This window comes from Theropithecus gelada, chromosome 1, assembly GCF_003255815.1.
Source record: "Theropithecus gelada isolate Dixy chromosome 1, Tgel_1.0, whole genome shotgun sequence".
In the NCBI taxonomy this organism is placed as follows: Eukaryota; Metazoa; Chordata; class Mammalia; order Primates; family Cercopithecidae; genus Theropithecus; species Theropithecus gelada.
In genome coordinates this window covers 140,537,298-140,554,877 of record NC_037668.1, presented here as the reverse complement: position 1 = coordinate 140,554,877, position 17,580 = coordinate 140,537,298, and the positions used below count along the sequence as shown (strand labels likewise).

Below are 17,580 nucleotides of genomic sequence, written 5' to 3'. Positions count from 1 at the left end.
GAGGCAACTTGTCTTCCATTCAAGTTTTGTCATGAGATTGCAGCAATTCCGTCATTATCTTCAGGCTCCACTTTTAATTCTAGTTCTCTTGCTATTTCCACCACATCTACGGTTACTTCCACTGAAGTGTTGAACCCCTTATAGTCATCCATGAGAGTTGGAAATCAACTTCTTTCAAAGTCCCACTAATGTGGCTATTTTGACCTTCTTCTATGAATCATGAATGTTCTTAATGGCATCTAGGATGGTGAATGCTTTCCAGAAGGTTTTCTATTTACTTTGCCTAGACCCATCAGAGGAATCACTATCTATGGAAGCTATAGCCTTATGAAATGTATTTCTTAAATAATGACTTGAAAGTCAAAAGTACTACTTGACCCATGGGCTACAGAATGGATATTTTGTTATCAGGCACGAAAACAACATTAATCTCCTTGTACATCTCCATCAGGACTCTTGGGCGACTGGATGTGTTGTTAGTGAGCAGTAATATTTTGAAAGAAATCTTTTTTTCTGAAAAGTACGTCCCAACAGTGGGCTTAAAATATTCAGTAAACCATGCTGAAAACAGATATGCCGTCATACAGGCCTTGTTGTTCCATTTATAGAGCACGGGCAGAGTAGATTAAGCATAATTCTTAAGGGTCCTAGGATTTTCAAAACAGTAAGTGAGCATTGGCTTCAATTTAGAGTCACAGGCTGCATTAGCCTCTAACAAGGAATCAGCCTGTCATTTGAAGCTTTGAAGCCAGGTATAGACTGCTCTCCAACTACAAAAGTCTTGGATGGCCTCTTCTTCCAACAGAAGGCTATCTCATCTACCTTGAAAATCTGTTGTTCAGTGTATCCACTTTCATCAGTTATGTTAACCTAGGTCTTCTGGATAACTTACTGCAGCTTCCACATCAGCACTTGCTACTTACCTTTGCACTTTTATGTTACTGAGACAGCTTCTTTCTGTAAACCTCATGAGCCAACTTCTGCTAGCTTCAAACTTTTCTTCTGCAGTGTTCCTTATGTCTCTCAGTCTTCACAGAATTCAAAAGAGTTAGAGCCTTGCTCTGGATTAGGCTTTGTCTTAAGGAAATATTATGGCTGGTTTGATCTTCTATTCAGACCACTAAAATTTTCTCCATATCAGCAATAAGGCTGTTTTGCTTTCTTACCATTAGTGTGTTCACAGGAGTAGCACTTTTAATTTTCTTCAAGAATTTTTTTCCTTTGCATCCACAACTTGACTGTTTGACAGAAGAGGTCTAGCTTTCGGCCTGTTTTGGCTTTTGGCATGCCTTCCTCATTAAGCTTAATCATCTGTAACTTTTAATTTTAAGAGAAGAGAAGGATGTGCGACACTTCTTTTTACTTGAACACTTAGAGGCCGTTTTAAGGTTATTAGTTGGCCTAAATTCAATATTATTGCGTCTCAGGGATTAGGGAAACCCAAGAAGAAGGAGAGAGATGGGGGAATGGCTATTTGGTGAAGAAGATAAGACACAAAGAGCATTTATCGATTAAGTTTGCTGTCTTATATGGGCATCATTTGTGGTCCTTCCAAACAATTACAATAGTAACATCCAAGATCATTAATCACAGATCACCATAACAGATATAATAATGAAAAGGTTGGAAATATTCTGAGAATTACCAAAATGTGATGCAGAGACATGAAGTGAACACATACTATTGGAAAAATGACACTGATAGACTTGCTCAATGCAGGGTTGCCAGAAATCTTCAATTTGAAAAAAAAATGCAGTATGTGTAAAGTGCAATAAAATAAAGCACAATACAAAAAGGTATGCCTGTATAAGTATTTAGTTTGTGGCTACATTGCCAAGAAAGCAACGATTTGGAAAATAAATTGTTATGAAGTGTACTGGTATCTGTAGCTTACTTTGAAATGCATAAGATGAGTAGATTCATGACAAATATAGCAAAAAGTTAATTGTAGAATGTAGGTGGTGAATATATAAGTATTCATTGTATAATTCCTTCAACTTCACTATAGTTTTGAAAATCTTTATAATTTTAAATGAAAGTAGAACTGTTTTCTTAAGCATGTCACTATATTGTATTGCATTAGTTTTCTACTGTTGTTATTAAAAAGTTACAAAAAACTTGGTGGCTTAAAATAACACAGCTTTATTATCTTATAGTTCAGTAGGTTAGAAGGCCAACTGACAGGTCTCCGTGGGCTAAGATCAAGGTGTCAGCAAAGCTGTGTTCCTTTCTAGAGGCTCTTGGGGAAAATCTGTTTCTTTGCCTTTTCAGCTTCCAGAGGCCATTGGCATTCCTTGGCTCACAGCCCATTCCTCCATTTTCAAAGTCAGCAATGTGCATCTCTCTGACTTCTCTTCAGTAGTCCTAGCTCCCTCTGTTCACAGGTAGAAAAAGTTACCCAGTTTTATGATTACATGTGTTTTATGGATACACATTTGACCCACCCAGATAATCCAGAATAATCTCTCTAGCTCGATTTTCTTAATTCAATTCTATCTGAAAAGTCCCTTTTGCCATTTAAGGTGACATATTCACAGGTTCTGGGAGTTAGGAAATGACTTTGTAGAGAACCATTATTCTGCCTACTACATGTATATTTGCTAGAGCTAATTATTGTTTTTCTGGGTCTCATAAGAGAGAGAGAAAACTAGGAAGTTGTGATGTCAATAAAACAAAAATTGGCAGTTATTTTGAGAAGTGTGGTTGGAGCCAGGGGAGTGATAAAATTTCCCCTATCAGCATGTGTAGAATAAGAGAAGAGGGACAAGGAAAGACCTCAAGCAACATGAACAGCTAAGGAATAGGCAAAAGAAAAGGACTGAAAAAGAGTGGCCAAAAAAGAAAAAAAAATTAGAGTTGTCATGGAAGCTAAAGAGGAAGAAAGGTGTGTTTTTGTTTGTTTCTTTGATTTTTCTCTAGAAAAACTGAGTAATCATTTTTAAAAGTGAGTGGCCATCATTTTAAAAGATCTGTAAACTATATTATATCTGTCAACAGTCATTTTCTGGAGTGATGAAGATAGAAGTCATATTGCCAGGAGGTACCATTATCAAGTTTTTTTTTTTCATCAGCTTTTATTTTAAGTTCAAGGGTACATGTGCAGGATGTGCAGGCTTGTTACATAGGTAAAGGTGTGCCATGCTGCTTTGCTGCACAGATCATCCCATCACCTAGGTATTAAGCCCAGCACCCATTAGCTATTCTTCCTGATGCTCTCCCTGCGTCCACCCATGCAACAGGCCCCAGTGTGTGTTGTTCCTGCCACCCTTCCATCCCATGTGTCTGTGTGTTCTCATCATTCAGCTCCCATTTATAAGTGAGAACATATGGTGTTTGTTTTTTTGTTCCTGCATTAGTTTGCTGAGGGTAACGGCTTCCACATCCATCTGTGTCCCTGCAAAGGACATGATCTCATTCTTTTTATGGCTTCATAGTATTCCATGATGTATGCATACCACATTTTCTTTATCCACTCTATTATTGATGGGCATTTGTGTTGATTTCATGTCTTTGCTATTGTGAATAGTACTGCAATGAATATACATGTGTGCATGTATCTTTATAATAGAATGATTTATATTTTTTGAGTATGTACCCAGCAATGGGATTGCTGGATCAAGTGGTATTTCTGCCTCTAGGTCTTTGAGGAATCACCACACTATCTTCCACAATGTTAAACTGATTTACACTCCCACCAGCAGTGTAGCAGTATATAAATGTTCCCTTTTCTCCACAACCTCACCAGCATCTATTTTTTTGACTTTTTAACAATAGCCATTCTGATTAGTGTGAGATGGTATCTCATTGTAGTTTTGGTTTGCGTTTCTCTAATGATTAGTAATGTTGAGGTTTTTTTCAAATGTTTGTTGGACACACGTATGTCTTTTTTTTTAGAAGTATCTGTTCATGTCCTTTGCCCACTTTTTAATGGAGTTTTCTTTCTCTGGTAAATGTGTTTAAGTTCCTTGTAAATTCTGGAGATTAGCCCTTTGTCAGATGGAGAGATTGCAAAAATTTTCTCCCATTCTGTAGGTTGTCTGTTCACTCTGATGATAGTTTCTTTTGCTGTCCTGTGCAGAAGCTCTTTAGGTGAGTTCAATCTCATTTGTCAGTTTTCGCTTTTGTTGCAATTGCTTTTGGAATTTTTGTCATGAAGTCTTTGCCTATGCCTATATCCTGACTGGCATTGCCTAGATTTTTTTCTAGGATTTTGATAGTTTTGGTTTTTAGATTTAAGCCTTTATTCCACCTTGAGTTAATTTTTGTATATGGTGTAAGGAAGGGTTCCACTTTCAATTTTCTACATATGGCTAGCCATTCTCCCAGCACCGTTTATTAAATAGGAAATCCTTTCCTCATTGCTTGTTTTGATCATGTTTGTGGAAGATCAAATGGCTGTAGGTGTGAGGTTCTATTTCTGGGTTCTCTATTCTGTTACATTGGTCTATGTGTCTGTTTTTGTACCAGTACCATGCTGTTTTGGTCACTGTAACCTTGTAGTACAGTTTGAAGTCAGGTAGTGTAATGCCTCCAGATGTGTTCTTTTTGCTTAGTATTGACTTGGCTATTTGGGCTCTTTTTTGGTTCCATATGAATTTTAAAATAGTTTTTCTAATTCTATGAAGAATGTCAGTGGTAGTTTAATGGGAATAGCATTGAATCTATAAATTACTTTGGGTAGTATGGCTATTTTTATGATACTGATTCTTCCTATCCATGAGCATGGAATGGTTCTCCATTTGTTTGTATCCTCTCTGATTTCCCTGAGCAGTGGTTTGTAGTTCTTCTTGAAGAGGTACTTCATTTCCCTTGTTAGTTGTAATTCCTAGGCATTTTATTCTTTTTGTAGCAATTGTGAATGGGAGTTTATTCATGATTTGGCTCTCTGCTTGCTTGGTGGTATATATAGGAATGCTAGCAATTTTGGCACATTGATTTTATGTCCTGAGACTTTGCTGAAGTTGCTTATCAGCTTAAGAAGCTTTTGGGCTGAGATGATGGGGTTTTCTAGATACAGGATCATGTTATCTGCAAACAAAGATAATTTAACCTCCTCTCTTCCTATTTGAATACCCTTTATTTCTTCCTCTTGCCTGATTGCCCTGGCTGGAACTTCCAATAAAATGTTGAATAGGAATGGTAAGAGAGGGCATCCTTGTTTTGTGCCAGTTTTCAAAGAGAATGCTTCCAGCTTTTGCCCATTTAGTATGATATTGGCTGTGGGTTTGTCATATATAGCTCTTATTATTTTGAGGAATGTTCCTCCAATACCTAGTTTGTTGAGAGTTTTTAACATGAAGAGATGTTGAATTTTTTCAAAGGCCTTTTCTGTATCTATTGAGATAATCATGTGGTTTTTGTCTTTAGTTCTCCTTATGTAATGAATGACATTTATTGATTTGCATATGTTGAACCAACCTTGCATTCTGGGTATAAAGCCAACTTGTTCTTGGTGAATAAGCTTTTTGATGTGCTGCTGGATTTGGATTTGCCAATATTTTATTGAGGATTTTTGCATCAATGTTCATCAGGGATTTTGACCTGAAGTTTCTTTTTTTGTTGTATCTCTGCCAGATTTTGGTATCAGGGTGATGCTAGTATCATAGAATGAGTTAGGAAAGAGTCCTTCCTCTTCAATTTTTTGGAATAGTTTCAGTAGAAATAGTACCAGCTTCTCTTCATACCTCTGATAGTATTCAGATGTGAATCCATCTGGTCTTGGGATTTTTTTGGTTGGCAGCCTATTTATTACTGCTTCAATTTCACAACTCGTTATTGGTCTATTCAGGGACTTGATTTTTTCCTGGTTCAGTCTTGGGAGGGTGTATTTGTCCAGGAAATTGTCTATTTCCTGTTTTATTTCTGTCGGATCAGTGACAATATCCCCCTAATCATTTCTTATTGTGTTTATTTGATTCTTCTCTTTTTTCATCTTTATTAGCCTAGCAAACGGTGTATCTATTTCTTTTTTAAAAGCTCCTGGATTTGTTAATTTTTTAAAAGGTTTCCCATGTCTCTATCTCCTTCAACTCAACTCTGATCTTGGTTATTTCTTGTCTTCTGCTAGGTTTGGGGTTTGTTTGCTCTTGGTTCTCTAGTCCTTTTAGTTGAGATGTTAGGCTGTTAACTTGAGGTCTTTCTAGCTTTTTGATGTGGGCATTTAATGCTATAAATTTCCCTCTTAACACTGCTTTAGCTGTGTCCCAGAGATTCTGGTATGTTGTCTCTTCGTTCTCATTAGTTTCAAAGAACTTCTTAATGTTTGCCTTTATTTTATTTACCCAAGAGTCATTCAGGAGCAGGTTGTTCAATTTCTATGTTGTTGTATGGTTTTGAGTGGATTTCTTAATCTTGAGTTCTAATTTGATTGTACTGTGGTCTGAGAGACCATTATGATTTCAGGTCTTCTGCATTTGCAGAGGAGTGTGATCACTTTCTACTATGTGATCCTATGATGTGACCAATTTTAAAGTAAGTGTTGTGTGGCTGTGAGAAGAGTCTATATTCTGTTGTTTTGGGGTAAAGAGTTCTGTATATGTCTATTAGGTCCCTTTGGTCAAGTTCAGGTTCTAAACATCTTTGTTTATTTTCTGTCTCAATGATCTGTCTAATATTGTCAGAGGGGTGTTAAAGTCTCCCACTATTATTGTGTGGGTGACTAAATCTCTTTGTAGGTCTGTAAGAACTTGCTTTCTGAAGCTGGGTGCTCCTGTATTGGGTGCATATATATTTAGGGTAGTTATCACTTGTTGAATTGAGCCCTTCACCATTATGTAATGCTCTTCTTTGTCTTTTTTTAATCTTTGTTGGTTTAAAGTCTGCTTTTTAGAAACTAGGGTTGCTACTCCTGCTTTTTACTGTTTTCCATTTCCTTGGTAAATTTTCCCTTATCCCTTTATTTTGAGCCTATGTGTGTCTTTGCATGTGAGATGGGGCTCTTGAAGACAGTATACTGATGAGGCTTAACTCTTTATCCAGCTTGTCATTCTGTGTCTTTTAATTCGGGCATTTAGCCCGTTTATATTTAAGGTTAGTATTGTTATGTGTAAATTGTATCCTGACATCATGATGCTAGCTCGTTATTTTGCAGACTTGTTTTTGTGGTTGCTTCATAGTGTCACTAGTCTGTGTACATCAGTGTGTTTTGTAGTGGCTGATGATGGTTTCTTCTTTTAATATTTAGTGCTTCCTTCAGGAGCTCTTGCAAGGCAGATCTGGTGAGGATGAATTCCCTGAGCATTTGCTTTTCTGAAAAGGATCTTCTTTCTCCTTTGCTTATGATAAGCTTAGTTTGGCCAGATATGAAATTCTGGACTGGAAATTCTTTTCTTTAAGAAGTTGAATATTGGCCCCCAATCTCTTCTGGCTTGCAGGGTTTCCAATGAGAGGTTCACTATTAGTCTGATGGGTTTTACCTTGTAGGTGACCTAGCTTTTCTCTCTGGTTGCCTTTAACATTTTTTCTTTCATTTTGACCATGGAGAATCTCATGATTATGTATCTCAGAGTTGATCTTCTCATGGAATATCTTACTGGGGTTCTCTGCGTTTTCTGAATTTGAATGTTAGCCTGTCTTGCTAGGTTGGGGAAGTTCTCCTGGATGATATACTGAAGTACGTTTTCCAACTTGGTTCCATTCTTCCCATCTGTTTCAGGTACCGCATTCAGTCGTAGGTTTGTTCTCTTTCCATAATTCCATAATTCTCAGAGGTTTTGTTCATTCCTTATTCTTTTTTCATTATTATTTTCTACCTCTCTTATTTCAGAAAGATAGTCTTCAGGCTCTGAGATTCTTTCCTCCCCTTGGTCTATTCTGCTGTTGATACTTGTGATTGCATTGTGAATTTCTCTTGTTGTATTTTTCAGCTCCATTAGGTCAGTTATGTTCCTCTCTAAATTGGTTATTCTGGCTATCAGCTCCTGCATTGTGTTATTATTATTTTAGCTTCTTTATATTGGGTTAGCACATACTCCTTTAACTCAGCAAAGTTAGTTATTACCCACCTTCTGAAGCCTTATTTCTGCCAATTCATCCATCTCAGCCTCAGCCTAGTTCTGTTGAAATCGTTTGAAGGAGAGGCATGCTGGGTTTTTGAGTTTCCAGTGTTTTTGCATTTATTCCTTCTCATCTTTGTGGGTTTATCTACCTTTGATCTTTGAGGTTGCTGACCTTTGAGTGGGGTTTTTGTGGGGTCTTTTTTTGTTGATGTTGTTGTTGTCTGTTTGTTTTTTGTTTGTTTTGTTTTGTTTTAAGACAGAGTCTTCCTCTGACACCCAGGCTGGAGTGCAGTGGCACAATCTCAGCTCACTGCAACCTCCATCTCTCAGGTGGAAGTCATTCTCCTGCCTCAGCCTCCTGAGTAGCTGAGGTTACAGGCATGCACCACTACACCCAGCTAATTTTTACATTTTTAGTAGAGACAGCATTTCACCATGTTGGCCAGGCTGGTCTTGAACTCCTGACCTCAGGCGATCCACCCACCTCAGCCTCCCAGAGCGCTGGGATTACAGGCATGAGCCACTGCCTAGCCTCTGTTTGTCTTTCTTTTAACAGGCCACTCTACCATAGGGCTGCTGTGGAGGCTAGGGCCCTCCAGTGGAAGATGTCACCCAGTCAGGAGAAAGAGGATCAGGAACCCATCCAGTGAAGCAGTCTGGTTGCTTCTTGGTAGAGCAGGCATGTTTCACTGGGGGGTGACCCTTCTTTGTAGACCGTCTGTATTTTCCGCAGCCAGCCGGGTAGAATGGCTGAGTTTAGGGAACCTCAGAGATAGCGCTGCCCCTCACCCAGGGATCTCCCTCCCAGGAAGAGATCTCTGTCCACAGAACCGAAGACCCCCCCTAGTGAGGAGGAGTGAGTCGGGCCCCAGTTAAAGATGCAGTCTGGCCATAATCTGGCAAGGCAGCTGCACTGCACTGTGGGAGGACCCCTCTTCATCTCCACAGCTGAGACTAGGGAACTGCGGATACGGCAGCCACCCCTCCCCTGGGAGTTCTCTGCTAGCGAGAGATCAGGGCTCTGTCCGTGGACCCAAGGACTTGCCCATTGAGGAGTAGTATGTCAGGGCCCTGGTTAAAGAAGCAGTCTGGCCCCAATCTGGCAAGGCCACAGCATTGCACTGTGGGGGGCCCCTCCTTGTCTGGACCATCTGCACTCTTCACAGCCTGCAAACTGGAACAGCTGTTTCCCCCAAACCGCAGAGATGGCAGCCGCTCTCCCCAACGGATCTCTGTCCTGTCCCTGGTGGACTTCAGCCCTCTGCCATTGGCTGACTGGGATTCCAAGCCAGTGGGTCTTAACCTGTGAGATGCTGTGGAAGTGAGGCCTACAGAAGGACGCTGCTTGGTGCCCTATATTCAGCCCACTTCTTATGGATGTGTATGGGCAGATTTTCTACCTTGGTGGGGATCCTGGGGCTGGAGCATGCAAAACTCCTGGGTCTCTGTGTGCACCTGAGTGGCTGTTTTGCAGACTCCACACAGCTCTGTGTACTGGACCCACAGCCCTGGTGGCGTGGGCTTAGGAGGGGATCTCCTGCTCCACAGGTTGCAAAGATTTGTGGGAGAAGCATGGTTTCCCAGGTGGGGTTTCACAATCATTCACTGCCTTCCCTGGCTGGGGCTGGGGGATTCCTTTGGCTCCATGCTGTTTACTGTTGGGCTGTTGTCCCCCCCTCCCCAACCCCACTGTTTCTCCTCACTCTCCTTGAATCCGAGCTGCTTGCCTATTCATTCCCAATGCGAGAACCCGGATATTTCAGTTAAAGGTGTTGAATTCACTCGCCCCTTTTCATTCTTCTCCAGGAGTGTTGTGGACTGCAGCTACTTCTAATCGATCATCTTAGCCCTCCATAATCAAGTATTTTTAAAGCGTACTTGACTTGTAGTTCTCTATTCAATTTTAAATTAACATCATATCCTTTTACTTTGCCTTGACTCACAATTTTCAAGTCTTTGTTAAAATAACTTTGGATTGTGTACGCAAGTTATTATTATCAAATCTTCTTTGTCCCTTTTGTTCTCCACTTGACTGAATATTGAAAATATTCACAGATCTTAAGCTGAGGAACTTACCTAAACTGTTCTTTACAAAGGTGACAAAATTATAATGAATCAATCTGCACACTTCTGTAGTTTAACAGAAATTCAAATAATCAAATCTGCTCTCCTAAGAAAAGATGTTTCTTGGATCCCTCGTCTTCCAAACATGCTTAACATTGATAAGCAGCCTGTATCCTATTTCTAGAAATACTTTATGATAGACTTCAACTTCAATCATTGAATGTTCTTTTGCCAAATTTTTTCCCATGTCTGCCTTACCTACTGCTCCTTTTCCATTCCAGGATGCAATTTACAACTCCCCTTTCTCTTGCACTTCTACATATGTCACATGACTAGGAGTTGCCTCTGAATGGATGTAAAAAGACACCTGTGGGGGAATGGGAATAATTAGATGTCTGCATGCACTGGCCACTGAGAGAATTTGAAGATATAGTAATTAAAATTCCTTTATGAATAAATAACAAACAAGAATTAAAAACTGGTTCACAATCTCCCTCACCGGAACCAAGTCCTCCTTTACCCTACACTGATGCAGCCTAGGGAAGGGTCTCCATCTGTTGGATGTTCTCTCCTGAGGCTACAAATCTTGAATAAATGTCTCAAGGACAGCAGTACTGGCATCTGACCAGACTCTGCCATGACATGGCCTTGACTGTGATTCCTCTTGTCTTCCCAGACTCTTGGTCCTGCCCACTTTCTAACCCTCAGTCTCTAGCCTCCTTTTGATCTGCTCATTATGAGCTTGCAACATCCTTTAAGAAAGCCAGTTCATTTCTGTTGCATGTAACCAATAATGCTGTTGATATAACAAGTTTCTCATCCTGAATGCTGCTATCTCAATCTGGAAAAATCTCACTCTATTAACTTTATGCTAATTATTCCCATATTCATATCTTGATAGCTCTTCTTATGTTTCTTGAACACTTCAAATTTAATATATCCGTGAATGAATTCACTGTGCCACCTTGCCTGCAGCATACTTTTCCTGCAATAGGTACTATTGTAGTGAGTTACTGGAATCACAATTTATCCAATGTAAAGCCCAGAAACCTATAAGCTGTCCTGATGTATCCCCCTCTTTTAACTTCCAGAGTCAATCTGACCTTAATCCAGTAGACTTCTTAAAACAGCTCCATTATATATGACAAGAGTGAGTGTCAAAAGATGGGCTGAATAAGAGAGGTCTATAAACTTTCTGAAAACTATGACTACAAGCTTACTGTGTTCTAGGTATATTACTTCTGAGTTCAACAGAGAAAAGCAGCACTAATTTCATCTCGGAGTTTTCTACCATTTTTACTGTCCCCACATTATTACTTAAGGTTGCTGGTGTAAGATTTAGGAAGATTTCAGAATATAAGATTTAGGAAGTACAAATTGATAAGGCCCCCATAAGCATCAATCAGAATTCAATCTTTAGCCCTCAAATACATACAAATGTGTAAGGTCTCTTACACAAACACTCACATACACACCACATGACTTTATGAAAACATCCATTTTAATTTCAAATAAAATGTATGCTTCAATTATATATACACATATAATAACATTATCTTACTTTTTCAGAGCCAGATCATGTTTTATAATGATTGTATTAAAAGTTTTGTGAGTTCTTATTCAAGAGAAAAATTGGAAAAAGTCCACGCTGGTCTGATATGTCATCTAGAAGAGGTTGCAGAGCTGGTAGTGCTGGATACTAGTAACTCTCGAACAAAAGCTGTACTAGGGGCACTGCTTACCCTTTATGTTCACTGCAGAGATATAGTGATAAATTTACTACTTAAAAATATCTTCAATGCAGAGGATTTTGAGTGGACAAGGTAGGTGGATCTAAATTATAACTACATACAATAACTTCTCACAAATATATCTTTAGGTAAATTGATTCTCTACTTCACACTTTGTCAAACTCGAGTTTTAATTTTGGGGGCTTTACCAAAATTCTAAGCAAACCAATCTGAGTACATTAGTCCCCCTTTATCTGCAGTTTCACTTTCCAGTTTCAGTTACTGTGGTCAATTGTGGCCCAAAAATAAGTGAGTATTTTACAATAAGATATTTAGAGAGGCAGATCACATTCACATGCCATGTGAATGTGAGTATATTTTTCTACTGTTCTATTATGTCATCGTTGTTCATCTCTTACTGTGCCTGATTTATAAATTAAGCTTTATTATAGTTATTTATGTATAGGAAAAGTCATAGTATGGTATATAGAGGGTCTGGAACTATATGTGGTTTGAACTATAGGTATCCTCTGTTTGGGCAGCAGCAGGAGGGGTGTCCTGAAATGTATCCCATGCAGATAAGGGGAGATTACTGTACCCTACTACTGCTTTTCCTTCTTTCTCTTTTCTACTGTCCCTCCACCTAATTTTTACTTCTTTCTTCTTTGTCTTCCTGACCTGATTAGGCCCTTTTGATAGTTACATTCCCTCATTTCCATCTAGACAGAGGGCAGTATCTTTCCATGGGCAGTCAGAGCTCTACCTCAAGCCTCTTCTTTCCACTGTGCTGTTAATTCTGGAACAGACTGAGGGGAAACAAACTGAAGAACATTTCCAGCCAGCTCCCTAACTCAAAACTGCCTTCTTCCTACCTGGAGTCAATTAGTAAAATATGAAAGTATAGAAAAATAGAGCCATTCTCACCTTTGGTGGGAAGAGATTGAGCATCAAGCTCTGATGATAAATGTACGGTTAGCATAAATTCTGCAGTTAGCATAAAAGTCCTGATTTTAGGTATGACAGTTTCGTTTAAACTCTAGAAAAAGAAGTAGACAGAGGCTTAAGTATATAACTGAGGCCACTGTTGACTATATTTTATCTGAATACTTTATATCTGATATATATTTACATGTTCATTAAAGCATAAATGTATACTTTCTTAATTGCCAAAGAGGATATACTGTGTTAATGAACCATTACTCTGGAAAAAAAGTCTAGTGTGTCATTATTACTTTTTATTAACTCTTTTTAAAAATGAAAATGAAAAAGAGGAAGAGCATATATAGAAAGGTAAACTGGAAAAGAGAAGATCCTGATAAGACTCTGTAAGTGTCTGAGTTTAGGGCTACAGTTCCCAAACTATGTGTCAAGGTATCCCAAGCCACCATAGACAATTCACAAGGGCACTGCAAGATATTTTAACCTTTTGAGGGAATCACAGCAATGTACAACATCTATCAGACACCAAACATACTAGCAGCTCAAAATAGTTCTGTTTTAACATCAGATCATGCTACATACCTTTCAGTGACTTCTTATCCCTGCAAAGCTAGGTTTTGGCAGTTGCTCTCATAAAAAAGCAAGTATCCCATGAAAATCAGTGTAGCAAACGAGATTGGCAGTATCCAGTCTGATCCTAAGGTTTGATAAGTGGTGCAGTACACAATAGGCATATCTAAGTAACTGGTTATTTAAAAACGAAATAAGGCCAGGCATGTTGGCTCACACCTGTAATCCCAGCACTTTGGGAGGCTGAGGCCAGTGGATCACTTGAAGTCCAGAGTTGGAGACCAGTCTGGCCAACATGGTGAAACCCTGTCTCTACTAAAAATAAAAATTAGCTGAGCGTGATGGTGCACACCTGTAATCCCAGCTACTCAAAGGCTAAGGCAGGAGAATCACTTGAACCCAGGAGGTGGAGATTCCAGTGAGCTGAGATCGTGCCACTGCACTCCAACCTGGGTGACAGAGCGAGACTCCATCTCAAATAAATAAATTAATTTAATTTTTAAAACATTTAATGAAATAATTTTTTTTGTCAATTCATTTGTGTACCTTGTTTCAAGCAACCTACTAAATCATTAGGACAAAAATACTTATTAAACTGTTTTGGACCTAAAATTAAGAAAAGAAACTGTTAGATATTCCTTTTGGTCTAGGGTCATCATGAAAATATTACTGGATTACTAAGAGTGCAGTGAACTGAGAAAGTTTGAGAAGCTCTGTTCTAAGGGAATACTAATAGAAAGGCAAAGGCTCTGGAAATTGATTTGCTATCAAAATAATGATTTAGCAGTTTAGTTGAATCATAAAACAAATACTCGTCCTTAGGATAACAGAATTTCTTCTTTAAAAAACATTTTCTTCCACAAGTATTATACTTTTCTCTTTCTTATGGATATATGCTCTCCCATCTGAGACTTTGCAAGGTAGTTGCTTATAATTTTAAATTTTTCTTTTCTTTTTAATTTAAATTTATTTTTAAAATTTACTCACTTTTCCAGATTTCTTTATAATATTCCCTGTTGTTCCAGAAAAGATTTAAAAGGGCTTACAAGGATATGCACACTACTACATGATAGCATACGTTGAGAGTGAGTGGAATGAGTGAAGAAAGGCAAACAAAGGCAAAAACTAGTGCCTATGTAAGAGCTTTAATGAATAAATTCTGCGAAGATATTGTACCTGCCTCCACTTGTAATTCAAAATCAAAACAGCACTAAACAATTAAAAATGTGTAGGAATGAGTTTTCGCTGACAATGTTTTAATATTTAAAAAAGTAAAATTATTTACAAAATATTGTTTGATAGTTTTTCATTGATAGTGCCCAAATGTGTTTATTTTGAGAATCGAGTTAGCACTAATTGGGATATAAAATAGAGTCAAGAATTCATACCACAAAGGTTTCATACCACAAAGGTTTTGTAACTCAAAACCTTCTAGAGGTGAACATTTATGGTTAGCTATACAATTCACAATTCACACTGCTCATGATATAAATGCAAATCATTTTCTACAAAGTTCAATTTGTTTTGATATGTAGAACAAATAGCATTTCTCTTAAGTACCCTCATAATAAGGATCCAGATTATGATAAACATCATCTTCAATCACAGTCTTATTGAAAACCATAATAAACTTCAGAGGGATGATTCTTATATAAATCCCCCATTTGGGTTGACATCACACCAAAGCAGCATAATCAGCAAGGCCATTAGCCTCAGAGGGAAGTGTGTTCACATGTTTCTATTCTTCAGTTCTATTTCATACCTAATATGATCAGTCATTGATGAGTTTTATATCACACTTCTTATTTGATTTTAATTTTTTTACTTCTATTTGTTTTTTTAATCAATGCTCCATTTTAAATCCTGATTCTGTTTCTGCATGTGAAAAAAATAAAAATAATTTAACCAAATAATATGAACATTTAAAATTTTGTTTTCAGACATTTGCAATATAAATGGAATGAAAAACAAAAATTGTGCTATGTATCTCAAGGAAATGCCAGCTTTTCTTATGGCTATGAGTACTTGGGCTGTACCTCAAGATTGGTTATTACACCTCTCACAGACCGATGCTGGCTAACTCTCATGGAAGCACTACACTTGAATCTAGGAGGCTGTCCTGCTGGTCCAGCTGGTACAGGAAAAACTGAGACTGTCAAAGATCTGGCAAAAGTAAGTGGTTTCTCTATCCAGAATAAAAACTTCTTGGCCGGGCGCGGTGGCTCAAGCCTGTAATCCCAGCACTTTGGGAGGCCGAGGCGGGTGGATCACGAGGTCAGGAGATCGAGACCATCCTGGCTAACACGGTGAAACCCCGTCTCTACTAAAAATACAAAAAATTAGCCGGGCGTGGTGGCGGGCGCCTGTAGTCCCAGCTACTCGGAGGCTGAGGCGGGAGAATGGCGTGAACCCGGGAGGCGGAGCTTGCAGTGAGCCGAGATCGCGCCACTGCACTCCAGCCTGGGCGACACAGCGAGACTCCGTCTCAAAAAAAAAAAAAACGTCTTTTTTTCTTTTTCTGTCACACAAATTTTGATGGTATCTTAAATTTACACCATTCCTGCTATTAAGATGTTCATTGCATTAACAAGCACATTCATTAATTCACATATAATTAATTCATCAATGACGTTTTGAATGCCTGTTGTGTGCTGCAGCTTAGAATCTCAATAAGCCAACATATGCTTTTTATTTAGCTGGAAAACTACTTGTGAATGATTAATATTGTTGTGTGTGTGTGTGTGAGAGAGAGAGAGAGAGAGAGACAGAAAGTGAGACTGAGAGGGACAGAGACAGAAAGAGAGAGAGAGAGAGAGAGAGACAGAGAGATAAAAGCAGTAGTAGTTACTGATGAAAGCAAAGGATATAGTTTGTAACCTAGAATTTTTTCATAGTTTTTTATTCATAGATTTATGTAAAAACATGACCTTAATGCTCTATAAACTAATCAACTGAACTGTAACAGTATATGTACATTTATACTATTATATTGAGTTTTGTGAATCTCTAAATTTGATTTTTAATTCATCTCCATCTTGCAAAAGTTTTCTCAAAAACATAGACATTTTATTACTCTCGCAGTTTTAACATTAGTATTTTGTGTCATAATTCAAGAAAGATATTAAAATATTTTTGTTTCCCAGTCCTTAGGCAAACATTGTGTGGTCTTCAACTGTTTTGAGGATCTGGATTATAAGGTAAAGCTTAAACATGTGTCAGGAAGAAATATTGTACACATAAAACGTAAAACAATTCATTGAAGAATAAAAGAACAAGAAAAAATATTTATCTGAGACAAACATCAAGTATTAACAGAACTTTAAATGCTATTATTTCTTTTAAACTAATGGACTAGAAACCTAGAATATAATAGAAATTTAAAACATTATATACGTTGCTTTTATTCAGGTGAACTACTCCTTAAGACAGTGGTTTTCAAACTTTTCAACAGTTGGATTCTTTTCAATAAAAAAATCTTACATGGAACATGAATATATAAAACAATTAAGAGTACTGCTTTATTAGCATACATTTATTTTAAGTCCTAACCCCATACATTTATTTACTGAAAAGGTAATTAAGACAAGATTATGATTAACACAAATATTTGAGAGTTTATATAGATGATGATTACAAGTTCCTGTCAGTCTTGTTTTGTTTGCACATTATCTGACATATCTTATAACATTCTGAAATATGTCTCTTACAAATCTACTCAAAGTTTCAAAATACTGCAATTTGTTTTGCATGTTAGGTTCAAACATTATACATTTTATTGCTGTCATTTTATTTGTGTTCGAAGCACGTTACCTCTGAGATCCTGCATTTCCAATTTGTGCTCATTTAGTACATGAAAAATATCAACATAAATAAGCTGATCAATTATTATTTTTAAGATACTTACCAAATAGACTCTTGCCTCCTTCCTGGAAACTAGCAGTGGGGCCTATGAGGGCTCCACATGAGTGAGGACAAAAAGCCTGCTAATTAAGATAAATAATATTTAATGCAATATTTTAAAAGTCAGAATTAATGCCCCCAAACGTCCCATGAACAAAATACCAAAATTTTAAATTAAGACAAGATCTGATTCCTGCTGCTCAGTGGAAGGAACCATCTTCTATATCCTTCTCGGTATGAGGCTCTCTCTTACTCGTTCCCATTCCCACTTCCTTTCCTCTTTGCCATACCTAGCATTAGAGTTCAGGCATCCCTCAACTTGCATTCAGCCCACAGAAGTTAGACCTGTCAATATTTTTGTTTGTTTTGTTGCTTTGTTT

The 17,580-nt window shown here is 37.9% G+C and overlaps 1 protein-coding gene across 1 annotated transcript in view; it reads left to right on the top strand.

Moving 5' to 3' along the window:
• Positions 1–17,580, top strand: part of DNAH14 (dynein axonemal heavy chain 14) — a 507,005-nt gene that overhangs the window by 173,233 nt on the left and 316,192 nt on the right. The window contains exons 28-30 of the mRNA XM_025393377.1: positions 11,588–11,884; positions 15,241–15,472; positions 16,444–16,497. Coding sequence (XP_025249162.1) covers positions 11,588–11,884; positions 15,241–15,472; positions 16,444–16,497 — 583 coding nt within the window. The remainder of the gene's footprint in view (positions 1–11,587; positions 11,885–15,240; positions 15,473–16,443; positions 16,498–17,580) is intronic.